The sequence below is a fragment of the Malaya genurostris genome, chromosome 1 (assembly GCF_030247185.1).
Source record: "Malaya genurostris strain Urasoe2022 chromosome 1, Malgen_1.1, whole genome shotgun sequence".
NCBI lineage: Eukaryota > Metazoa > Arthropoda > Insecta > Diptera > Culicidae > Malaya > Malaya genurostris.
The window spans coordinates 112,286,673-112,308,607 of record NC_080570.1 but is presented as its reverse complement, the minus strand read 5'-3'; the positions used below and the strand labels follow the sequence as shown (position 1 = coordinate 112,308,607).

Here is a 21,935-nt window from a genome sequence, read left to right as displayed (position 1 = left end):
CGAAAAGTTGGAAGATCGCTATAATCGCTGTATCGCCTCTGATGGCATTTATGTTGAATAATAAAAACGAATTTTGGCAAAAAATGTGTGTTTCTATTAAACGATACGAACTTTTCAGCCGAACTGTTACTTGGTTTCTTCTGTCCCGAACGTAAGCGGTTTTGGTTTATCGACTGACTTGAATGAGATGTGAAACCGAACTGACGACTTCCGGTTTGTTGGTATTCTTTGAAAACACTTACAGTATGGATATTTTCGGAACGGAATTGATGAGTACATGCCAGAAATCTATGCATGAAGTGGTTCTGTGTGTGTGTGTGTGTGTGTGTGTATGTGTGTGTGTATGTGTGTGTGTGTGTGTGTGTATGTGTGTGTGTGTGCGCGTGCGTGTGTGTGTGCGTGTGTGACAAATATTGTCACTCACTTTTCTCGGAGATGGCTTATTCGATTTTCACAAACTTAGATTCAAATGAAAGGTCTCACAGCCCCATATAAAGTTCCAGAATTTCATTTGGATCCGACTTCCGGTTCCGGAGCTACAGGGTGATATGTACAAAAATTGTGAAAAAAAATGTCACTCACTTTTCTCGGAGATTACTAAACCGATTTTCTCAATCTTAGATTTAAATGAAAGGTCTCCTGGTCCCATACAAAATTCCTGAACATAATTTAAATCCGACTTTCGCTTCCGGAGTTGCACAGTGATATGCACCAAAAATGGGAAAATAATGCATTAAAAATGTGAAAATAACGTCACTCACTTTTCTCGGAGATGGCTAAACCGATTTTCTCAAACTCAAATTTAAATGAAAGGTCTCACGGTCCTATACGAAGTTCCTGAATATCATTTAGATCCAAATTCTGATTCCGGAGATAAAGAGTGATATGCATAAAAAATGTTATGGTCCCATACAAAGTTCCGAAATATCATGCGGATCCGACTTCCGGTTTAGTAATTACAGGGTGATATATACCAGAAATGTGAAAATAATGTCACTCGTTTTTTAGATTAGCATCACTGTTCTCATACAAATAAGCAACGCAAATGTCAAGTACTAGTTTGGAAAAATGATGCTGACTGTGTGACATAATCACTGAAGCATGCTTTTGTGAACTACTCTAATCAATCTGAATCAATTGGTGTTAAAATTAGTGTCCGAAATTATTTAATAAAAGTGTGAAATATATTTTCATGAGACTGTTATGAAAGAAAAGAAAAGCATTATCACACCACTAGGTGAATTAAGAAAGGTCTTTTGAAAGTTTTTGCCATATTACTTGAGCTTGGTATTCCTTGAAAACACTATACCGAAAGTCTTCTCATTGAATTTTGAAACGAGTTCAAACATCGTTTATTGGTATCCAATAAGTTTCGGAAATTTCTTTGTTTTAAGGGTTTTTGAGGCATATCGATAAACTGGATGATTTGATATTGGAATTCAAGACGACACCAAACATAATTCACGGCATCTGTTTATTAAATACTTTCAAAAAATACCCATATTCTAAAGGGTTTTCAGAAATATCGATAATCCGGAAGTCGCCATGTTGAATTTTAGAACCACCTCAAACACCGTTTTCCGACATCATTAATTCCGTTACGAAGATTCCTATTTTGTTAGGGGTTTTAAGAAATATCAATAAACCGGAAGTCACCATCTTGAATTTCAGAATCACCCTAAACATCATTTTCCGACATCTACTCATCAACCCCGTTCCGAGAATACCCATATTGTAAGGGTTTTCGAGGACTATCATTCAACCGGATATCGCCATCTTGGATTTCCAATATACCTCAAACATCATTTTCCGGAATCTACTCTTTAAACCCGTTCCAAAAACACTCATATTGTAGTAGTTTCCATGGAATATAAATGAGTCGGAAATCGCTTTCGATGTATGCCAAAACCTCTTTTTACGAAGTAGGTTCGTAAAAAAAGTTTACATTATTTGGGATTTGGTTCGTAAAAAGAGTTACGTAAAAAGAGTGTTTGTAAACGGAGGTTTCTGTGTAATTATATGAGTGACGTAAGCGACTAAATGCGTTGTTTTTTTATCGCTCAATCGGTTGAGTAATCCGATTTGAAGGTTCATTTGAAAGCTACGATTGTACCATTGATCAAGTTTGAAGCTCTAGTTCGGAAGATATATTAAAATAAGTGAAGTAACCGACAAAACGCATTGTTTATTTACCGCTCAGTTTTCGCAGAAATGGCTGAGCCGATTTCTACAAACCTAGGCTCGTTTGAAAGCTACTATTAAATCGGGAATCAAGTTCGAAGATCACGTTGCTAGCTTTTTCGGCTCCTGAAATATAATGGTATAAGTGACGTAAACAACTAATCGCACATTTTTTATCGGCTGGATTTTCTGGAAGATGACTCAACCAATTTAGAAAAACTTTGTCTTACTTGAAAGCTAACAATGTTAATCAAATTTTCAACGGGTCGGGCGCACATTTTCGTTACGAGAGATGTAATGTTATGTGCGACGTCGTCGACAAATCCCAGTGCTTTTCAATACAAGAAAATTTTCCGGAGATAAAATAATCGATATCGAAAGACTTAATGCTAATGTTATTTTAAAAGAAGGTTTGAGTTCCTCATTTACATTACAGTTTTCATCATAAACATACGATATCAAAGGAAAACACGCTTTAAATTATGATTGGTTACTTACCGATGAAAACTCCATCACTTTCAGTATCCACAGTGTCAGTGCCAGATTAATGATAATCATAATCATCAGCACCAGTATCACCGAGTAAAGGCATTTTTTTCGCCAACCGTAGAGGGTCAACTGTACACCGGCGACGGAATTTCCCAGCGACTGTTGAGTAGCCGTCGCAAATCGAGACACAGTTTTGCTTCCCCCATCTGCTGTTCCTCCTCCTGTTCCCGTTTGGTCACTACTGTGATGATTATTCGCGACATTTCCGCTGTGGTTCGCACTTTTACTAACACTATTACTATTCATATTATTATTATTATTATTATTATTATTATTCGTGGCACTACTGCCGGGGATTGTACCTCCACCGGATGGAATCCTACTGCCGCCTCCACTACTGGCACCGTTCCGATTGGTGGGCATTTGTGTTTCCACCGGTTGGTGAGTTCCGCTTCCCGGTGCCGTCGAGGTTGGTGTCGTCGTTGCGGTACTACTCGTTGGTGAAGGCCTAATCGTGATTTTCGAACTGTCTGGGGCGTTCTGGGGTTCAATCGTTATCTTGTGGTGTATGATTTTGGGTCCTCCAAAATTAGCACTGGAACTGCCGATGATCCTTGGCGGTTGACCCTGGTAAAGACCGGTAGTTCCCAGTGAGCTAGCGATTGGTTTGCTGTTACCAAATCCACTCATACTGTAACTCGGCCGTTTCAGCATCCTGCCGTTGTCAAAGGCAGACGAGGTTGAAGGTATCGGTTCTTCCACGGTGCTGGATTTCGGCTCACTGCCATTCGTTGGTCCTGTTGACTGTTGGTTGAAAAATAATGCCCGTCGGTCATCCCTGTGGGAATAGAGAAATCAAACAAAGATAGCTTTAGTCGTAATTCGTTGTCTACCCAGTTTACCTGAAACCAGTTTTATTTCGAATCAGATCAAATCAATTATTTATTCAATACCATGCGTCATCTGCGGGCAACTAATCAAAATCCCAACAGTTGAAAAGGTTTGCGTAGCAGCTTTCAAAAACACCGGAGGCACAATCCATCATCGTTACAAACAAGTGCTTCTGATCAGCTGTGTAAACCTCATAGCAACACTTTTCAGCCATGTAATGAGGCCCCAACAGATAGCCGAAATGAAGTTCAAAATGCTGCAGCGACATTACGGCTTAATACACGACAACCTCCGACAAGCCTCGAGAACGGGAGCTCATTTCTCGGAAAACATTCATTACTCATCCTCGCAAACGGTACTAGTGGCGGTTTTCCCCATCTTGAACCGGTCACACAGTGCTGAAATTCGAGACACACGTGTTTGGTTTTTCGTATCACAACCACGACAGTTGGACACTGGAAATCCACTTGTTGACCGGACCGATCGGCACCGGGGTCACCACCGCGTGGAAATTCCCTCTGGGACAAACATTCCATCATCATCGGGCAGGACCTCAGCGCGACTGCCAGTACAAATATGCGTATGTTTACGCTCTAGAATGAATGCCTCCTGGCTCCGCTCAAAAGGCATCTCTCTGATTGGGATGTTGTGCTGCTGGCTTGCGAACACTCATAGCTCTATTGGTTCGCCAACGAATGAGCTGCGAGGGGTACCAGGAAGTTTAACGTAGCAAAGCAAATAAACACAAAACTGTAGAATTATGTCTAGGTATAGAGTAGTTACTGTCATCCGATAGAGATTGAGTGCTTCCCGAGCAGGAAGTGATATGATGATGCTCAGCAAGTGTATTCCAAGTCGATAGAAATTGCAATTTTTCGTTCAAGTTTTATAAAGTTATTAATAATGTTAAAGCATCGAAAACCTTAAAATTTTTCGTAGTGTTAAGTGTATTAACACTAATTCTACATACCACAATAGTCCGCCGATTCCAGGATTTTTATTATTCTTTTTTTTAGGTGTTCATAGTTCAATTTAACTTTATAAACTTTATAAAAATGCCTTACTCTTCACTATACAGGGCCAGATGTGAATTAAAAAACTACAAAATTAGTCGCGTAACCTTTTTCTGCCATAATTTTGAGCGCTCATAACTCAGTCATTTGTTGATGGTTGTATATAATATAACTACCAATCGATTCGAAAACATTTAATTTAAACATATGAGGTAACCTAGTTTAAATATTTCAATAGTATACCATTGAAAATTGGTTTGACCTGAACTATGCTCTCACTGCTCAATCACAGCTTGCCATAATGATGTCATCATTGAACTATCGCACAAAAAGGAATCTATAAACTTAATCTCCAACACATTTTTCCTTAGGCAAACCCTGGTTGTGAGCGAGGAAGATATAGGGTGCTTGCTCTTTTATGTCGGTATGTAAACGCTGAATAACTTTCACATTTACCAACCGAACGATTGCATCAGATATTTTTTTGGAAACGTCAATTCAGTACAATTTTTGCCATGGATCGCTTCACACCGAAACAACGCGCTGAAATAGTGACACTTTACATCGAAAACAGTCGCTCTATTGTGTTCACTCTGCGTGCATATCATAAAAAATATCTCGGCAATTAGAAACCATCTGACAATACTATTGATTTAAACCTTCCCGGACATGGTTTTATGGGGTTATCTGAAAAGCAGGGTTTACGCCAACCAGGCTCAAGGCAAACATTCGTGCTGAAATCGACGCTATAACATCCGAGATGCTCGAATTCAGCAATAAGAAGTCATTTTTTGATTGCTAGTAACGGTGGCCATTTTTTTTTTATTCAATATTATAATATAATTTTTAGGCACACTGCTTAAGCTCTAAGATGCCAAGGGTATTTACTAATCTTAATTACGACTAACTTAAAACTAGAATAGTATCATTATGTAATGTAGTACGGGGTAGCGGATTCTCGAGTGTTCAGCTTTAAGCAGGCGACTATCCATGTTGGCCGTATCCTTCGGTCCGTGTGGGTCCGCGAGAAACACCCTCAGGCTACGAAGGCCCGGCGGGTGGCCCGAATGCTGGTTTTCGACTGGAGCGGTCTTCCGTGGACGATGATGGTGATGTTGCGGAAGAGAATGGAAAAAAAAGTGAATATTGTGGAAACGGGGTAAAAAGGGGATGTGGGAACAAAATGTCTGAAAACGATAGAGATCTAATTAGTTGCCATCGAGATGGTGAAGAGACAGGGAAGGGGGAACGAAAAAGTTAGTGACAAAAAAAGATCTTGTTAGTTCCAATGAAGATGATGGACAGGGACGGGGATCGAGAGAATCGGGCGGATGTGTTCCTTAACACTTCCAGAAAAGTTTAATTTGGAATTATTTGAGATTATGTCACACAACTGATAATTTTATCATAAAATTGTGATCATATTTCCGATGGCATGTAGCATCGTGTCGTCGTGAGTGTCGAACCTGTAGGTGGAGTTTATACTTTCTGAGCGAGGAATAATACATTACACTTGTATATCAATATGTTTAAGGTACTGGTATATGAGAAGCATATATAAACTATCCCGACTCGCCAACACATCCCGAACCGGAACCTCAGGCGGTCTACCTCGGGCCCTAAGGGATTCCAGTAACTTCGACCTGGCGTCACGATACTCTACGCACGACCACACGACATGCTCGATGTCCTGATAACCGTCGCCACAGGTGCAGAGACCGCTCTCCGCGAGCCCAACACGCCGGAGATGTGCGTTGAAAGTGTAGTGATTTGACATGAAACACGCCGCATGCATTGAAACACCAACCAGGACCTTCAGCTTCTGATCATTTGTATTTGAGTGAAATGCAGTGAACAGTGTAAAACATTTGAGAAGAAATATTGACTACATAACGATAACATTAATTGAAATAATAAATAGCCCTTTTAAAGTCTCCAAAGCCTCACACAGTCCTTTTCAGAACCCCAAAAATAAAAAGAAATAATTCGGATAATTCGAACTAACAGGACGTACGTCAATATCGTTTAAAATTCGAGGTGAATCCCAATAATGTTCTATGAGTTTGGTTAGGAAATGGATAGCGATATAAAATCGCTTAGTCGAGCCCGTGGTTATTCTATTCATAGTTCGATGTGGTGATGTATTGCCAGTTACGGTTGTCTATTAAAAATACAGAACGCGAAAGATTCTGGAATATTTACTAACAAACCCTCCCTTCCCGTGATGCACGTGGAAATGCGGAGGATACTTCGGTTTCTAGTAGCAACATGAATCGAACTAATAATTTTTCTCTTCCCGAATAGATCTGCATTCGGAAGTGACCGGCGTCGGTGTTTATCAGCATTTGGGGATCAATGCAGTTTTCACAATGTGAAAATACGTGCTACTCCAGATGTGCAAGATGTTTCAGAAAAACATGTGGCAAAGTTAATTGGTTCTCATCAATAACGGAGGAGCAACACATGGGCGGTATCTAATGCTATATTTGAAAACATAATCATCTTTCAGAACGCTTGATTTTTTGTCGTGAATACGACTTACTTTACTATGGGGTGCCTTTTCAAAATTTACCCTCTGAGAGAGTGATAAGTTTTTGATCGTGAATATCTCTTGTTGTATCTAACGAATCAACATAATTTTTGCTACATGCCATCGGAAATATGATCACAATTTTATGATAAAATTATCAGTTGTGTGACATAATCTCAAATAATTCCAAATTAAACTTTTCTGAAATGTTTAATATAAACGAGTATCAAAGGGGATAATCCATAAGGCGCGTATGCCTTGCTCGTGCTTTAAAGCTCATAGCTCAGTGATCTGTGAAGGGATTTATATAATCTAACCACCAATAGAATCGAATTTTTTCCACTCAAGCGTGTAAAGAAAAATCATTGAAGTATTTCAATAGTACACTATTGAAAAACCTGTCTCATTCGACCCATGTCAACCCCAGCCAATCAGAACGCGTTCTGGGGAAGAGAACAAAATATCTGCTGCTGTACAACAAATCGTTCGAGAAAATGTTCCGAACAGTGTTTATTATCGTAGTGAGTTCCACAATTTGGTCCTTCTGAAAGGCAGGAATGAATCCCGTACAGCATCCGGATAGTTTCTTTCAATGAAATGCAAATCCGAAATGAAATAATCGACATTAAAATTCTGTATGCGGCTATTTTTATAGCCGTTAGGACCGCCCATTAGTGAAAAAGCTACAAACGAAATCAGGTAAAAATAAACCTCTCAACAAAGATTGGATCAGTTTGGATTCTATCGCCACTGCGAGCAGATGTATTTTGTGTCGTTTGCAAAGCTAGTTTCGCTTCCGACAAGAGCGATTACGTCACAGCTGCCAGTCATTAGCATTGGTGAAAAAGCAACGGTGGACAGCATTACACAAAATCAGACGTTCTAATGGCTCTAAAAGTTTTTTAAAGAACTATTAGGATTTGTTGTTCACAAATCGAAGGGAAATATCCTCAGTTTAGTGCAAATCTAGAACAGTTTGGTTGGATTTGTGCACTTTTCGCTGTGTGAAATTCACAGTAATCGAGATCAAATGAAGCCTTCTTTGTTTTTGCGAAAAATGTGGAAAAGGGGAATGCTTGCATAATTCATACAATTGATCAACTTGATATTCGGAAGTGTTAAGGAACATGTCAGTTGTTTCCGTATTCACGACATCCAGTTATGTCTCTGACATTACCCACCCGCCTTTTTATTTAATGAGTTTTTACTACACTGAAACTACCATTCAAATAACTCAAAAGTTTAGCAAATACAGAAATCGAAAGGGGAAAAATAGTTAACATATAATCTTCACAAAGTAAATAATTTAATATCGAATAAACACAAACCACCATCCAATCTTGATCACGTTCCACCGTTCCACTGAACTCAGGAATGCCGGCAAGTAAATTCCCAATTTCCAATCGAGTGAGGTAGATTGATTGAAATATACGATTTCCGAAGTAGCTACCCTGGAAGCAATATTGCTAGACTGGCAACCAGAAGTTCACTAAATGCTTTGGGCGGGTGAAACGCCACTCCATGTGTCGAGCGTAGAGCTTGCGTCAGTTGCACTGGCATTATTAAATTTAATTATCAACCACAAAAACAACGTGCTTAAAGGAGCACTATGATCGAGAAGCGATTTGAACCGATAAGGCGTTTCCGGCGCAGTCGTGAGAGCTATTAATTTTCCATCAATTCTCGCATCCCATGTGCATCAATAAGCGCTAATTCAAATAGCAAAGGAAGCTTAAGTTGGGTCGAGACGCCAGGTAATCTGGTGCCGATGGCAATAGTAAAATTAATTAGCAAAGACCATGACGAAATGCGAAGGGACAAACATAAACAATTGCCCGAAAAGGAACATTAAATGAATATCGTCAAATCAGCTCTCGGAAGGTTGCGGTAATAAAATAATTTAATACGTAATTCCCGAAAGGACTGCAATAAAAGAAGGAAAGGTAGTCTGGCGACGGTCATGTTTGAGTCTGGTAGAAATATGAATTGATTACCCGTGCTGACAAAAACCAACAAGTTTTGAAAGCGTCGGTACGTGATAGGGAATAGAGAAGGATAGCGCGAAATGCAAGCGCAACATTGAATACCAAATTCTATGTAGTAGTGAGGTAGATAGGAATTATTTACCCGTGCTGACGAATGGTAACGTCAGCATCTAAGGAGAAAGGGAGATAGTAATAAATGTTGCACTGCATGTCGTGCAACATCTTTAATATTTTACCATAAGATTCATGTATATATAGTTTAAGAAAATTAAAAAATAAATCAGTCATCAGTTACCAGAGAAAACGGTCGTTCGCATTCATCACTAGAAAGAAAATTCCCGGACGAGCCCCCCACCAGAAGAAGTCATCCTCCCCTAGAAGGAAGCATCATCGCCCAGGAAGTAATTCTCTCTAAGAAGAGAATTGTATAAGTATAATTTACTTCAACAAATATTTCTTCCTTTCCCTTCACAGGTACAGTCCGCTGGAGAACCGTAGCCAGCATAAAAGCGTACTTCCGCTCTTATGCCCTACTTGCTTCTCCCCGGATATCCGAAAACTTTAATCGTAAAGTCTTAAGGCAAATTAAAAGGAATTTGCGACAGGGAACAGTCAGTCGCTCTGACGGCTGACATTTTGGTGGCTCCAGAGAGGAGCGTATCGCAAATTCTTTTAACTTGCTTAAGCTTTATCAAAAGACTCTGGAATAGTTGCTTTAAACTATTTTGGAGAATATTTGTTGAAAAAAAAAAAAAAAAAAATATTATCATTGCCATTAGCAGTAGATAATTTGAGTTTCGGGAACTTTCTAAATAGATTAACATAGCAATTCTCTGTACTAAAATGGAGTTTGTGGCTAATCCAAATGGTCATTGTCGCCTTTGCACGAAGAAAGATCGTGCAATGGTCGAAATGATAACTTGCGATGAGTGCGATAGGTGGTTCCATTTATCTTGTGTGAATCTTGATAAACGGCCACCAAGATCAGAGGACTGGTACTGTATGAAATGCCAGCAGCGTAAAAAAGAATACGCTGCAATGACGAAGGACTTGGAAGTGACAAATATGGCACTCCAAGCAAAAAATGGCAGCAGCAGGGCAATTATTGAGCTGATGAGAATACACGAGAGGACCATGTTATCCCTCGTGACTTCCATTCAGAATACGAACATGAAAGAAGACGCAATGTCAGTAAATTCAGGAAACTCGATTGAATGGAAAAGTTATTATGAAACCTTGCCTAAGATTATCGGTAATGCCAGAGGAATGGAGCAGCAACCAAAGCTGCACCGATATGATATGCTGCAGCCAAGTACGACTGGTGGAACAACTGGAATTACAATAACCACTGGCTCAGAGGAGAACACAAGCGATTCTGAAGAGTTAGAATATGATAGTAATGAAAATGATTTTGCCGGATTCGATGAGGACTCCGCTGGTAGCGAGAACGGAATGTTAAGTTCTCCAAGATCCTCAAGTACGATTTCCGATTTCACAAATTCTGAAAAAGTCCAAGAACTGGAAGCAAATCTTTGGTCGTCTACGGAAGCATTTGGGGAAAATGTGGTTGCCTCGGTGAGAAGTGCCACATTAGGATCTACCGACGAACAGAACAAAATGGAATCTGTTGTTGGTATGGCACCAGCACCTGGGAATGCATTTGACAATAGCGCTAAAGTTTTAGCTATGTCTACCATGGTGACTAAGCGAAAAGTCACCGCTCCTGTCAATGCTCTCGATGAAGCCTTCAGTGTACCCTTTGCATATGAATGGAAAAGGGAATTGGTTTATTATGCAAATTTGGATGGCAATAGTAAAGATACAAATAATTATATCATCATGCCACTACACGGGGGGTTAACGTCGGATAATTTTACGTTTAAGAAAGATTCCGTGGGTGGATCATCAGATGAAGAAATTATACGAAGTGCCAGATCATATGGATTAACGCCTCGACGACCTATACCAGAACCACTTTCTGGATACAATTTGGGTAAACGAATCCCAAAGACTAAAATGCTCAAAGAAACAAGTACACCGCCATGTGTGTCGTTGGTATGTGCATCAGTAAGTCCATCAGGTATAACTCCTTCATTGCGCTCGAATTCGCAAACCCCTCCTGAATCAAGAGGAATAAGAACTGGTTCCCAAGTTACCTTTGTGTGTCGAATGAGGAACCAGGTAGCGAACCACCTTCGACTGTGGAAAAATGTTCGATTGAAGAATTCGCTCGTTAATGATTGGACTGAATTGGAAAATATTTTCCAAAAAAAAAAAACGGCACAAAGTATCAGGGAGATTGGATTGGAGAAAAGTATGCAGAGACTAATATTTGAATGGAAAATATCAATTTTATTACTTCCAAACATAACTTCGATCCTGCTTGGACGAAAGACAAAAAAAAAAAAATTAATGTTCACAAATGTTGAAATAGAAGAATTTTAAAGGGAAATAAAAATCATGTTAAGGTAAGACATTCATTATTTAGAAGAAAGAAGGATGTTAAAGTACTATACGCCCAAAAAATTATTAGTTAAAACAAAATTATATCCCTTTATTAACACCAAGATTAGAGTCATGATAGCTCTTCTCTCACGTGTAGGGACTGCAGTAAACGCGTTTCCATTTTAGTATAATGGAATGAATTATTTTAGACCTTTCTATGTTCAAAAGATAGAAATGTCAAAAAGGGGAGTTATTTTCACTTGTTTAGTTACACGTGGATACATATCGAAATGGCAGAAAATTTGAGTACCGATGCCTTTTTCGTATGCTTTAGGAATTTTCAGTGTCGCAGAGGTAAAGTAACTCAGCTTTACAGCGACAACGGAACTAATTTTGTTGGAGCCGAAAGAGAGTTGAAACGCCTCCTACAAGAACTCGACACAAGAATGAGACAAGGAGAAGCCGCAGAGTTAGAAATTTCATGGGTGTTTAACCCTCCAGCGGCTCCACATTTTGGAGGCGTATGGGAGAGGTTAATAGGAATAATAAAGAAGGCGCTTAGTGTCATGATAGACGATATGTCTAAAAGGACACCTACGAGTGAAGTGCTGCGATCAGCCTTTATTCAAGCGGAGTGGTTTGTTAATTCACGTCCTTTGATACATAGAGCTTTAAAGGATGTGAATGATGAGCTATTAACCCCCTTCCATGCGATTTTAGGAAGGCCGGGACAATATGCACCAACCATACGTCGAGATGATTTCACTCACGGATGAGAACCAGGTACTCTACTACGCCAGCGACACGACGAGCATCGTAATCCACTGCCAGCATACAATAATATCGCCACCCTATAAAGAGGCCGTAGTTAGGTTAGATTTTGATTGTAAAATTCAAAGTAATAAAAGTGTTATATATGGATTTGTGAATAGGGAAGAAAGGAAAACAAACTTATATTTTAAAGAAAGAATTCAAATAGATTTCAATTTAGAGCAGAATAAAACTGAATTACCGAAATTAAATAAGCCTGCAAATCCATTTAATAACAAAATTTTTACAATATTAACAAATGATGATAAGAAACAAGATGTAGGTGAACCCATATTTGAATATGTAATAATGGGTGTAGGATTGATAGGTATTATGTACGTGGTAATAGTTATCTATTTACGTATTAAAAAATGTAATACAACACGAAATTCCAGAAGACCGGCGGAGTGTTTGTTTCCACTTCCGCGAAATACGGCTGAAAGTTCGTTATAAAATTAGGTCTTTGCAATTATTTATAGGAATAATAAACTTAACAGAGAGGACGAACGCAAATTTTATCATTAATTCACGATCATTCATTCATGACAATCGCTCGATTATCAAATAGGGTAAACCTTCTAGAAGATTTACGGGGCCGGGAATGTCGAGCGTAGAGCTTGCGTCAGTTGCACTGGCATTATTAAATTTAATTATCAACCACAAAAACAACGTGCTTAAAGGAGCACTATGATCGAGAAGCGATTTGAACCGATAAGGCGTTTCCGGCGCAGTCGTGAGAGCTATTAATTTTCCATCAATTCTCGCATCCCATGTGCATCAATAAGCGCTAATTCAAATAGCAAAGGAAGCTTAAGTTGGGTCGAGACGCCAGGTAATCTGGTGCCGATGGCAATAGTAAAATTAATTAGCAAAGACCATGACGAAATGCGAAGGGACAAACATAAACAATTGCCCGAAAAGGAACATTAAATGAATATCGTCAAATCAGCTCTCGGAAGGTTGCGGTAATAAAATAATTTAATACGTAATTCCCGAAAGGACTGCAATAAAAGAAGGAAAGGTAGTCTGGCGACGGTCATGTTTGAGTCTGGTAGAAATATGAATTGATTACCCGTGCTGACAAAAACCAACAAGTTTTGAAAGCGTCGGTACGTGATAGGGAATAGAGAAGGATAGCGCGAAATGCAAGCGCAACATTGAATACCAAATTCTATGTAGTAGTGAGGTAGATAGGAATTATTTACCCGTGCTGACGAATGGTAACGTCAGCATCTAAGGAGAAAGGGAGATAGTAATAAATGTTGCACTGCATGTCGTGCAACATCTTTAATATTTTACCATAAGATTCATGTATATATAGTTTAAGAAAATTAAAAAATAAATCAGTCATCAGTTACCAGAGAAAACGGTCGTTCGCATTCATCACTAGAAAGAAAATTCCCGGACGAGCCCCCCACCAGAAGAAGTCATCCTCCCCTAGAAGGAAGCATCATCGCCCAGGAAGTAATTCTCTCTAAGAAGAGAATTGTATAAGTATAATTTACTTCAACAAATATTTCTTCCTTTCCCTTCACAGGTACAGTCCGCTGGAGAACCGTAGCCAGCATAAAAGCGTACTTCCGCTCTTATGCCCTACTTGCTTCTCCCCGGATATCCGAAAACTTTAATCGTAAAGTCTTAAGGCAAATTAAAAGGAATTTGCGACAGGGAACAGTCAGTCGCTCTGACGGCTGACACCATGTCTTTCACACTTGAGTCATTAAATCACCGTCGGCAAATACGAAATTCCCACCGTGAAACATTATTAAAGTACACATGAGATAGGCCCCCCTCTTGGTTAGCCGGTTGGCATCTCGATCGAAGTCCCGCTCGTAAGATGACGTGAACTAAGAATGTGTCATTTAAAATGAGATGACGTATAGCCGTTATGGGCTGGTGATTCGTGTTCAGCGTGATCGACGGGACAGCTCTAATTTATGGCCATTCATGACGTCAAAACACACACTGAACGATGAGCAGCAGCAGCAATAGATGAATGGAACTCTGCTTATGGCGTCACCCTGGCAAGTAGAATCCGATGGTCAGTTCTAGGACAGTCGAAGCCGACGGACGGTCGATTGTGGAAATACGTGAATATGTTTCAGTTGGCAGACACTTGCGCTTATAAATAAACTGTCGATTCTTTGCGACTCGCCACAGTGCCACCAGTAGCCGTACCCGGTGCCGTTAAGTGCGCGGACCCGGTTTGTTAACGACGGATTTTCCCGTAGCTTGGCCCGTTTGGCAGAAGAACTGCGCTGTCAACCGGCTAACCGGTGCGACGAATGTAGGTCACTGTCCATGCGTTCACCGTTCGGTCCGGTTTCGATGATACGATGTATAAATAAACGGAATCCGTTGCCGATGCCAGGTGGACTAACGAGAATGATGCGGTGCAGAGAATTGGTACGGATTTGTCTGATTTAGATTGAATGTTGCCAGAACTCAATAACACCAACCTCGCCAGTAGGGACGCCAGGGACAGTTAAATTCCACTTGACATTAGTTCCAGCTAGGCTTTCGCATTCATGGACTAGTTAATCTGATCGAATTACAAAAGGATTATTTTGTTTGTTTTATTTTTTAACGAATCCGCTGCTAAGCGACTTAAAGTCACTCTACTGCATCCGGTACACATTTCTGCACACTGCACCCAAAGGGTAGTGAAAAACTGGCAATGAGAAAAGCTTAATGAGCAAAAGCAACGACGGATGTTAAATGTCTGAAACGTGACCATGAAAATAATTTCCAGCTTTGCAGCATCAATTTGGGAAACCAAAGTGAAAGTACCTCACCCCCGAAAAAGGGATTAATAAACCCCACGAAAATAATGTCTGCTGTTTATTGCTGTGGTACATAATTAAAATGGAGTGCGAGTTCCGTAGGGTGAGGAAATGCTTCGTTGGACGACACCAAGAAATTTAATTTGTTCTCTAAGAGTTGGAATTGGAGATTATTTTTCTCTCGTAGTCTCGTATTTTAACCAACAGATGTTCTGCGGTGTAAAATTTCGTTCTAAAATTATGACGTTTAAACTCGATGATTGCGATTCGTATACTTTAGTAGACCTGTCAACTTCATTCAGTGAGAAGCGAGTTTTGCTTGCAGGTTTTGTTTCAATTGGTTCAAACAGTATTGGACAACAATCAATATTTGAGCCGTTCTAATAATTTTTCTTTGCCGCCTTGAAAATATCAAAAAAGCTGACCACTACACTTTGATTCTTCGATGTCGGTATTAATGTTTTCTAGTAAAACCGACACAATTTGGTGGTACAATTTCATGTTCTTCTAGATGTCAAGAAGAGACTTAACGATTAACGAGAGAATTATTTATAATTAACAAGTGCGCTGCAGGGATACAAAAACTTGATCATTTATTTTCACATGTCAACAGTTGACCTAGAACTTCTAAACAGACTTGACAGGTTCGACCTTACTTAGACTACATTTTTATTTTTATTTTTTTAAAGAGTCACATAAATTGTGTGGACTTTGCGTCTGCTTAGCGGATCGAATGGAACTGTTAGGCGGAAATGGCGGCTCAATTTGAACTACTTTAAGCACTGACGAGCCGAAGGCGAAACACGAAGAAATCGAAACTAATGATCAGTGCAGTAAAACTTCATTCAATTCAATTGAAACTGAATGTGGAACACATTGACGATCTCTCCACTGCAGTAAACTTCACTCTTTGACACACACAATGTTTGCTGACGGCCCGAACGAGCAGCATTCAGTCCATCACTCGTTTCTTTTCAATCGAGGCTCAGTTTAATTACCGTCAGTTGATCTCTTGAAGTAACAAAATATCTCTTTCAATAGTGCGAGAGCAACCTTCAAATGAGGTTCATGTAAACATTCGAAATGGTTCAAGATAATAGATGAAAGACTAATCAGATAGCTGAAATATCAATCACAGAATAAACATAAATTAATTGTTTCCTCCTTCAGTTTTCATTTTTAATACTTTACTCCATTTATAATTCTATTCGTTCGAATATGCTTACTACCAAGAGCGATGACAATGAAGCAGCTATACTACATGGCACTTGAAACTGAGCAAGCAAAACTTCAAATGACTAGGTACGATTATTCAACTGACGATGAATTCTGAGAGCTTCACTTGAAAATGGCAGCAAAAGTCAAATGAATTAGTAGGGATACGCTGACGGTCAGCGGCCATAAATTTCATTTTCATCTTATATTATTCGATTGAAAATGAAATTTTACCGCACTGCTAATGATGTACTTTTTGTACAAACCAAAAAACCCCTATATGTTACATTTTTATTGTTTGCTCCGAAACGTTGTGTCCTATTTGCCATAATTTTAAATAGTCAGTGTGTATTTCTCAGAACATTTACCAAGGAAAAAACATGAGTTAATACAATTAAGTTAATGTTCAATGCGTCAGGTGCTAATTATGCGGTATTTTTTTTACAATGGAACTACGTGTTGGTTGTAATTGGTTCAAAAAAGCTTATTCAAAGTTATGCAATTTTCATCTTATCGCCATATCACCACAGAACTACACTGGGGTCTCTTTTTACGTGGATTTTCAAAGTTACGCGGTTATTTTCGGCATCAAAAAAAATTTCGATTTTGGAAGTCTCCAAATTTTTCTATGTCATAATGTCGACGTTTCATGCATTTCTAAGATATTTGGCACCAAACAATTTTTTTCTTTAGTTTGGAGATTTTTTTACGCGGATTTCCGAAGTTACGCGGATTATTTTCGGCGCATTTTTTTTACACCGTTCGTATGACTCGCGTAAAAAGAGACCTCAGTGTATTCATCGAGTGAAGCGATTCAGTCATGATTCAGCCATTTCGCCACATCGTCATAACTAATGAAGTACTGCTCAACAAGTACGTGTGACATCGCTAAAAAAATCATAGTCGGATGTCGGATAATTTTATGACAAGTGGATGTTACAGACCGTAATTCGACAATACAAAGGGAGAAAATATCACGCTGATCACAAAATTACAATATTGCAATTGTTGTTTCACGCCCTGGTTGTTTCAACTAAAATGTTTTTGATTTAACTAACATATCTGTTGATTTTGTCATAACCATTCAGGTAACCGAAATTGTTGTATTCAAATGCTGTCACTTGGCGGAGAACGAAGACAGCAAAACGCAGAACAAAAAACCTCTTCATTTCACCAGAAGCGTTTCATATTGAAAATTTTCAATGGTAAATGAACATCACTTATGTTAGTTACCTAGTGGTCGTTTTATGTAAGTGAAAGTATGCAGAAGAATATATCAGTTAATTGTAAAATTAGTTTTCCATGTGTTAAATAGATATTCCTACAGTATAAATAATTTTATTTCATCTGAGAGTAATGTATTCTAGGATAGTTAATGTCAATGTTATCAAAACCGCTTAACGCTTAAAAATTTGCTGCTAAAGTGAAGTGGTACTATTTGTATTTTTTTGAAAGTGTATCTGTAGCATTAGGTTTACCAGCGAGCCATTGTTTCTGGTGAGTTCTCTTTTGAGAATTGTAATCTTTTGGTTCATTTCCATATCCTTTGTGCGTTTAGTGATAAAGATATAATATATAAGTTAATTAGGTAAAATTTCGTTGTTCAAGCAGTGAACGATTAGCTGCCGAAGCCCGAAGAGGCTAACAGTAAAACATATTTATTGCAATTGGCGTCTTAAGTTCAAATAACTGAATAATTGGTTGAAACAACATTTTTTTTGCTTTCATGCATACAAGTAATACCGCAGACAGACATGTGATTTCCGTACAATGATTTCTGTACAACGTTGTACGCGTACAACGATGAGGTGACAGACATGTTTTGCGCACAGAATGAATGTACTGTGAAACGAAAAAACTCAAAATTTAGCTTTATTTCCCAGCTCCGACGATCGATAATATATAAACCGAAAATTTTTGTGGTTTGAAGATTATTACTAGCAACTAATTTATGACCGATATAATCTTGTCTCTCTGTCTTAGCTATTAAACTATTTGTGTGTGAGTGTTCATTGGATGACAGTATCACTCATATCATTGTTTAAATGTAATTAGCATTAGAGAAAATTAGATGTTCATAATTTTGATGTTCTACCGTAACATTCACTGAAAAAAAATAAAAAACAAATATAAATATAGAATGGAGGAAATATGAAAGGCTTTTTTTTTTTTTCATAAATACATTTATTTCTTATGGCAGTTTACATAAGTTTTTCTTCGCCGTAGCATCACTTTTACATAATATTCTTATCCTAATTTAATTCTAACATAGTCACAACGTTTTGCATTTATTAAAACATATTCTCTTATTACTTAAATATCATCTTAGGTAACTCGTCATTAATTATGAAATCTACTCGGAAATATTATTTGAACCAAACGATTAACTTCTATAAATTATAAAATAAGCTGTTGTTTTCAGACATTTTGTTAATAATTTCATAAACTGTTTCGAGTTTGTTTGTATCATTACATTATTTTTATTCTAATTTAGCTATTGGTTGAACTCATGGACGCAGCTGGGATCAGAACTAAGTCTTGAAAGGGGCCTTTATTAAATTGAAACTCCAGTTTTCTTTATGAAATGATAAATAAGTTTCATGTATGAAAGGTCACGACAAGCAAGAATGTCTCGAACTGGGATATTGGATAGTCTACCTTGGGTACGCAAAGAATTTATTAGTTGAGATCTGACATCACGATACTCCACGCATGTCCAAACGACATGATCAATATCTCGATAACCTTCGCCACAAGCACAATGATTAGTCTCGGAGAGCCCAATTCGAAGGAGATGTGCATCTAACGTGTAGTGATTGGACATGAGTCTGGACATCACACGAATGAAATCTCTACTCACATCCAGTCCCCTGAACCATGCCTTTGTCGATATTTTCGGAATAATTGAGTGCATCCACCGACCCAGATCATCTTTATCCCAAGAAGCTTGCCAGCTGGCAAGTGTTCTTTGGCGAGACGAGCTATAGAATTCGTTGAAAGCAATTGGTCTCTCATAAATTTCACCCTCAATAGCACCACGTTTGGCTAAAATATCGGCTCTTTCATTGCCAGGAATGGAGCAATGAGCCGGGACCCAGACTATAGTGATTAGATAATTATTGTTCAATATGTCGTTCAGGCACTGTTTTATTTTGCCCAGGAAAAACGGTTCAGTCTTGCCAGTCATGTTTGAGCGAATGGCTTCAATTGCACTCAGACTATCTGTGAAGAGGAAATAATGGTTTGGAATTAATGTGACGATTACACTCAAACTATAATGAACTGCTGCTAGCTCTGCTATATAAACAGATGCAGGTTCTTGAAGCCTAAATGAGGCCGAAACATTATTGTTGAACATACCAAACCCTGTCGCTTCTTCAATTCGCGATCCGTCCGTGTAAAACATTTTCTCAGAGTCAATATGCCTGAACTTACTTGAAAATATTTTTGGGATTTCCGTCGAACGTAGATGATCCGGGATTCCACGCACTTCGCGCTGCATGGATGTATCGAAAAATAAAGTTGAGTCAGGGACATTTAGGAGGCTGACACGGATAGGAATATATCTTGAAGGGTTGATTTCCTGTGACATATGGTTAAAATATACTGTCATGAATTTTGTTTGAGATCGAAGCTCGACTAGTCGTTCGAAATTATTAATTACCATGGGATTCAGCACCTCACATCTTATTAGCAGGCGTGATGAAAGCTCCCAAAATCGATCTTTTAATGGAAGAACTCCCGCCAGAACTTCAAGACTCATTGTATGTGTCGAATGCATGCACCCTAAAGCAATTCGCAAACAACGATACTGAATTCGCTCCAGTTTGATAATATGAGAGTTTGCAGCGGAACGAAAGCAAACGCATCCATATTCCATCACTGAAAGTATCGTTGTCTGATACAATTTTATTAGATCTTGCGGATGAGAACCCCACCAAGATCCTGTTATTGTTCGAAGAAAATTTACTCTTTGTTGGCATTTCGTTATCAGATACCTAATGTGTCCTCCCCACGTGCATTTGGAATCGAACCACACCCCGAGGTATTTAAAAGTTAAAACCTGTTGGATCATTCTTCCCATCATATGGAGCTGAAGCTGCGCGGGATCATGCTTTCTTGAAAAGACGACTAACTCTGTTTTCTCCGCAGAGAATTCGATACCAAAATGAACAGCCCAATCGGACAAGTTATCTAAGGTATCTTGCAATGGTTTATGCAGATCAATAGCTTTGGGTCCAGTAACTGAAACCACGCCATCATCTGCCAATTGTCTTAGTGTACATGGGGTTACTAGACAGCTGTCAATGTCATTCACGTAAAAATTATAGAGGAGCGGACTGAGGCATGAGCCTTGCGGGAGACCCATGTAACTATTTCTGAGTGTTGCCAAATCGCCATGTGAAAAATGCATGCGTTTCTCTGACAAAAGGTTGTGCAAATAATTATTTATAACCGCTGGGAGTCCATTTTGGTGAAGCTTGTCTGAAAGAACATCAATGGAAAGTGAATCAAATGCTCCTTTAATGTCTAAAAATACAGATGCCATTTGTTGCTTTTGAGCGAAGGCAATTTGGATGTCAGACGAAAGTAATGCAAGGCAATCATTCGTCCCTTTATTTCTACGGAAGCCAAACTGAGTATCTGACAACAAACCGTTCGTCTCGACCCAAGTGTCGAGACGTCGTAGAATAATTTTTTCGAACAATTTTCTGATGCAGGACAACATCGCAATGGGTCTATATGAGTTGTGATTGGAAGCTGGTTTCCCCGGTTTTTGAATGGCGATAACTTTCACTTGTCTCCAGTCAGGTGGAACAATATTTTGCTCAAGAAACTTGTTGAACAATTCCAACAAACGTCTTTTTGCGAGGTTGGGCAGATTCTTCACCAAGTTGAATTTAATTCTGTCCAACCCTGGAGCGTTATTGTTACAAGACAAGAGTGCTATAGAAAATTCCATCATTGAAAATGGGTTATTAATAAAACCATTGTTTGGAGGAGATTCCCGTATAATGCTCTGCGTAGGAACAGAATCTGGGCAAACTTTCCTAGCAAAGTCAAATATCCATCGGTTCGAGTATTCATCACTCTCATTGCCCACGTTACGATTCCTCATTCGTCTGGCCGTGTTCCAAAGAGTGCTCATTGAGGTATCTCTTGACAAACCTTCGACAAAATGTCTCCAATAGCTACATTTTTTGGCTCGAAGTATGCTCTTGTACTTGGTTTCTAAAGCCATAAGTTTTTCAAAATTCTGAGGAGTTCCTCCTCCCCGTTTTAGAAACGTCTTGCAAGCATTTTGTTTTGCGAGTTTAGCCTCTGAGCACTCTTTGTCCCACCAGGGGTTGGGAGGCCTTCTGTTAGTCGTTGGCCCAGGAAAGCGTTTAGTTTGGGATTGTTCTGCTGCCTCCAGAATCGAACAAATGAGGAAGTCATATTCTTCAAGTGGAGGGAGCTCTTCCATTGAATTCAAAATACTAGAGATCCTACTTTGGTATTTAATCCAGTCGATATTTTTTGTCAAATCATATGGAATACTAGCTGAAGTAGCAATGCAATTGCTACTGCTAATTGAGATGATGATTGGTAA

The 21,935-nt window shown here is 39.0% G+C and overlaps 2 protein-coding genes across 3 annotated transcripts in view; one reads left to right on the top strand and one right to left on the bottom strand.

Annotated features, from left to right (window-relative positions):
- The window catches only part of LOC131425422 (zeta-sarcoglycan), a 309,985-nt gene that overhangs the window by 63,251 nt on the left and 224,799 nt on the right, over positions 1-21,935 (bottom strand). For both annotated transcript variants that reach the window (XM_058587326.1, XM_058587327.1), the window contains one exon: positions 2,680-3,508. In XM_058587326.1, the coding sequence (XP_058443309.1) occupies positions 2,680-3,508 (829 nt within the window). The remainder of the gene's footprint in view (positions 1-2,679; positions 3,509-21,935) is intronic.
- On the top strand, positions 9,382-13,687 carry LOC131425423 (uncharacterized). Its single transcript, XM_058587329.1, has 2 exons — positions 9,382-9,490; positions 9,564-13,687. The coding sequence occupies exon 2, from the start codon at positions 9,933-9,935 to the stop codon at positions 11,532-11,534; it is 1,602 nt and encodes a 533-aa protein (XP_058443312.1). The 5' UTR covers positions 9,382-9,490; positions 9,564-9,932; the 3' UTR covers positions 11,535-13,687.